Here is a 3,987-nt window from a genome sequence, read left to right as displayed (position 1 = left end):
TGTACAGGCAAGTTACTGGGTGGAGCAGAATTTAGCATCTTTTGCTGCTCTAGATATTAGCTAGTATTTTAAGCTTTTGGTATTGTATTTTGTTGAGTAGAATGGCTATGTGGATTGAGAATGATAACTAGGGATCCAGGTTTTCCATTTCCCATGGGAAAACGGAGAAAAACATGGCTTTTCCCCTTTACCTGAGGAAAAGGCGGATTTCTCATTTTAAACGGAGAAACCTGTGGATTTTGCAGTTTTGCAAATAGCTCTCTGCAGGCTGGCAGAGTTGTACCCTGCAACAAGGTGGGAGGAAGCAGGAAGAAGATGGTTAGGCAGGGGGCACCATGTGCACATATATGCACATGGATGCCAGGAAGCCTGGAGAGCAGCTCCTACAGGTAAGTGGGGGTGGGATTGGACCCCGATAGGCAGGGAGGGAGTTGGGCAGGGCTGGGGCTGCTGGCTAGCTGGGCTGTGCATGGGATTTGGGGCCGTAATGTGCGGTTGCAGGGACCTAGCAGGGGGTGGGATGGGGCTGCAGGCATCTTGTCCGGGGGCCGGTAAGGCCAGCTACCTGGCACTGCGTGCACAAAAAATCGTGGAGGCAGGGGAAAAATCTGTGCTCTCTAGATTTGTGCGCATGGCGGGGACAGGACCATGCCAGGACCACCCAGGCTCCCCACCCTACTGCCCTCCCATGGGACCTCCATAGCTCAGTAGCGTGACCTGACACTGCAGAGCACAGTGGGGCCATGTGGAGAAGCTGCTTGCCACTGCAAGCTCCGCACTGCCCTGGCAAGGTGTCCCCTGCACGTGTGGCAGTGTGGGGTTGTGCCCCTCACTGCTGCCACATGGAGGTCACAGTGACAGTGAACTTCCCCATGAAGGCCCACTGTTCCCTGCAACGCCAGTTCACACCCACTGGGCTATAAAGGCCCTAAGGGAGGGTAGCAGGGCAGGAGCCCAAGCCCAAAGGCATAGATTGGGGGGGCACATATCTCCTCTGCCTCCCCATCCCTCCCAGGAGTTCATGTAGCTGGTCCTCAGCTGTGCCCAAATCCACAGAAGGCAGGTAGTGATGGGGAAGAGGGAAGAGCCAGGCTCTGGTCTGGGGCAGGGGGCTGTGGACCCAGGTCCCTGGCCCCATAGCCTTGGCAGCTGGGGGCCCCCCTCCAGCAGGGCTTGGGAGTGGGGGGGGAGCGACAGCTTTTCATTTTGTTTTAATCATGGATTTTGGAGTTCTTAAAAAAAGAGAATTTGCAATTTTTAATCATAGAACACCAGGATCCCTGACGACTGTCAAGGACATTTCAGCTCAGCTCTGGGCTCTACCTAAAAAAAATAAAAGAAAAACTTCTCACAATGAGTTTGAAAACTGGAACATCAGATCTGTTCTCTTGTGGGAAAGGAGCTTAAAACCTAACAAAACCATACCCACATTTAAGATAAAAAACTGGTATTCAGCAAAAGGACTTCATAGCACTTGTACTAACGTAGAATTCCAGCTAATTGTATGCAGTAATTTTTGATAGCAAAGATTGCACACTATAAAAAAAGCAGAGGAAAAAAAAAAAAAAAGAGGCTTCCCACTTCCCAGGAATATCTTAACTGATCCTGCATTCTTTGGGAGTTCAGAACTCCACTACCTTCAATGCACGCTATGAAAACAGTTTGAATAAAGCTTGCTGACCTGCAGAGTAATCCTGTTTTTCACCAGCAGTCCAATTTTTATATCCATCAAGTTCAAGTCTTTTTCCAGCTGTTGATTGGATCGGATTTTTGTAACAACCTCTTCCCTTAACCTCGTTACTTCCAGTTCTTCTTGGAAGTCTAAGTCACTTTGGTCCAGGAGGTAGGCAAATTTGCGTACGACATTGAGGGGTGGATTTTCAGCACCAACTGTAGGCAAGTAAATGAGTTCATTATTTACTTGCCAAATGTGTAAAAATGTAACACTGCAAAAATACCAGTGTGGTATTCTGACCACTGATGCCACTGTAGGAATTGTACAAAATTTTAAAATATGAAGATACGCTTATGCTATTAAGGGCAAGAATAACTTGTAATTCAACTTGCGTGTAAATAGCTAGAACTACTGTTCATACTTCAGTGTAAAGTTAAAATTGCATTGTTAATAAATGCTATACTTGGGAATTGCAGCTGCATGCTTCTGAAGAAACAATGGAGAAAACTTAAGGATACAAGCCACAAGTTCATAAGTTACACGAAAATGCTTCCCTCACATTTACATTTTAAAAACTTTAGGTAAATCAGCACTTACTTAGTGTTCTGTAGTCTTCCCTAGCTTTATTTGCTCTAAGAAACGCTTGTATTTTTACAATTTCTTCATTCTGGAAGACACAGACTAAAATAGTTAGAAAACATCAAACAAGAATTCTCTAATGCTGATTCATGATCTCTGTTGGGAGGACAGATTTTTCCAGCATAGGTATAAGTAGAAGAACTTTTAATAACTTGCATTAAAAATGTTTCATTCAGAAAGACATCAGAGAATCCAATATGATCAGTTATACTATTACTACATTAGTACTCTTGATTCAGAAAAAGAGGAGGAAGAGACTTACATGATCCTTGAAATACTGCAGCCGTTTCCTATAAGCTTTCCTTGCCAGGCACATTTTTAGCCAAGACTGAATCTGCAAGTCACAAAAACCAAGAGGTGGCACTGCTTGAGCTTTTATTAGGAAATCCATAATAGTGAACAAAAGCCTGACTTTCCTATCAATGGCATATGCACACAACTCCCATGTAGTCTACTGACATCACACTAGAGACTGGTTGTCAAGAAACTGGGTCTATTTCCAGCTCTACCAGGAGCCTGCGGGACTGTGACAATGGGCAAGACATTTTTACCTATCAGTCTCAGCAGAGATACCATGAGGTATAACAATGTTGTTCTTTACAAAAGGTAGTCATTACGATCTAACAATAAAATCACTAGACACATTAATCACCACCAACTGTTATAAGACATTTTGCAAAGGGACATTTTTAAACTGAGACTGGCTCAGTTTCTCAATTAAGAAAAATCTCACAGTATTATGTTCTTTCATTTCCTGTCTCAAGAAGCAGCTCCCCTCTACGAGCACACAAGAACAGAATTTGCTATGGAATGGAATGTGTAAACATCCAGTGGGCAATCTTCATGGATTTTAAGTTGCTGTCATTAGAAAAAAGAGATGCTCTAAGCCAGTGGCTCTCAACCAAGGTGCCACACAATGTTCACACTGTTAGGTGTGGAAACACGGATCACAAGATAAATCCAGAGATTCCAAACAGGAATCAATAGTGTTTTAAATACTGTGACTGTTGTGGTCTGAGTTCTCTGCAACAGAAGAATTTCTCTGTTATTTTTCTGTAGTCAAGAAAAAAAAAAAAAGTGAAAACTAAGAGCTGGCAATTCTTGAGAGGTGCCTCAGATCTATTCAGGCGTACCTTGACTCTATCCAGGGATGCTTCAAGTCTAAGAGTGTTGAGAACCATTGCTCTAGGCCTACCAGAAACCTCACTAGAATGAAGAGCTTACACCACTGCAGAACTTCCCCCTGGACTCGCATGACTTACAAGAATTGGGGGACCCACGTTATGAGGAAGCATCATCCATAGCACTGACCCCTTTCTCACTGTTCACGAACAAATAGCTTACCTTGACAATAGCAGCAATGTCTCCTTTAAGCACCTGTAATCTGTTGGTGTAGCTCTTCCTTTGCTTGTGTCCCTTCCAGAAAGCCTATTTTTAGGAGGCAGGATGCTTATTATGACCACCAATCTAAATCTGCATATATTAACATAACCAACATATGGTTCTACACAAACACTGCTGTTAACATGAAAAGGAAAGGAAAGAAGGCAGGCATGCATCCCTTTACATGCCTTTAGTGCCCACATCTGTTCTATGGCATCAAACTTTTGTCCTTTTGGCTGAGTGATGACCTACATCTATCTCCCTGTTCTGAGGAAGCTCAGCTTTGCTGA

General features: G+C 43.9%; 1 protein-coding gene across 5 annotated transcripts in view; it reads right to left on the bottom strand.

Moving 5' to 3' along the window:
- The window catches only part of IQGAP2 (IQ motif containing GTPase activating protein 2), a 272,642-nt gene that overhangs the window by 39,670 nt on the left and 228,985 nt on the right, over positions 1-3,987 (bottom strand). For all 5 annotated transcript variants that reach the window (XM_019517713.1, XM_019517717.1, XM_019517714.1 and 2 more), the window contains 4 exons: positions 3,659-3,742; positions 2,577-2,648; positions 2,273-2,342; positions 1,682-1,890 (listed from right to left, as the gene is read on the bottom strand). In XM_019517713.1, coding sequence (XP_019373258.1) covers positions 1,682-1,890; positions 2,273-2,342; positions 2,577-2,648; positions 3,659-3,742 — 435 coding nt within the window. The remainder of the gene's footprint in view (positions 1-1,681; positions 1,891-2,272; positions 2,343-2,576; positions 2,649-3,658; positions 3,743-3,987) is intronic.

Source organism: Gavialis gangeticus, unplaced genomic scaffold (genome assembly GCF_001723915.1).
Source record: "Gavialis gangeticus isolate Ggan-Ray unplaced genomic scaffold, GavGan_comp1, whole genome shotgun sequence".
Taxonomy (NCBI): domain Eukaryota; kingdom Metazoa; phylum Chordata; order Crocodylia; family Gavialidae; genus Gavialis; species Gavialis gangeticus.
The sequence above is the reverse complement of the archived record's forward strand: the minus strand, read 5'-3'. Positions and strand labels throughout refer to the sequence as shown.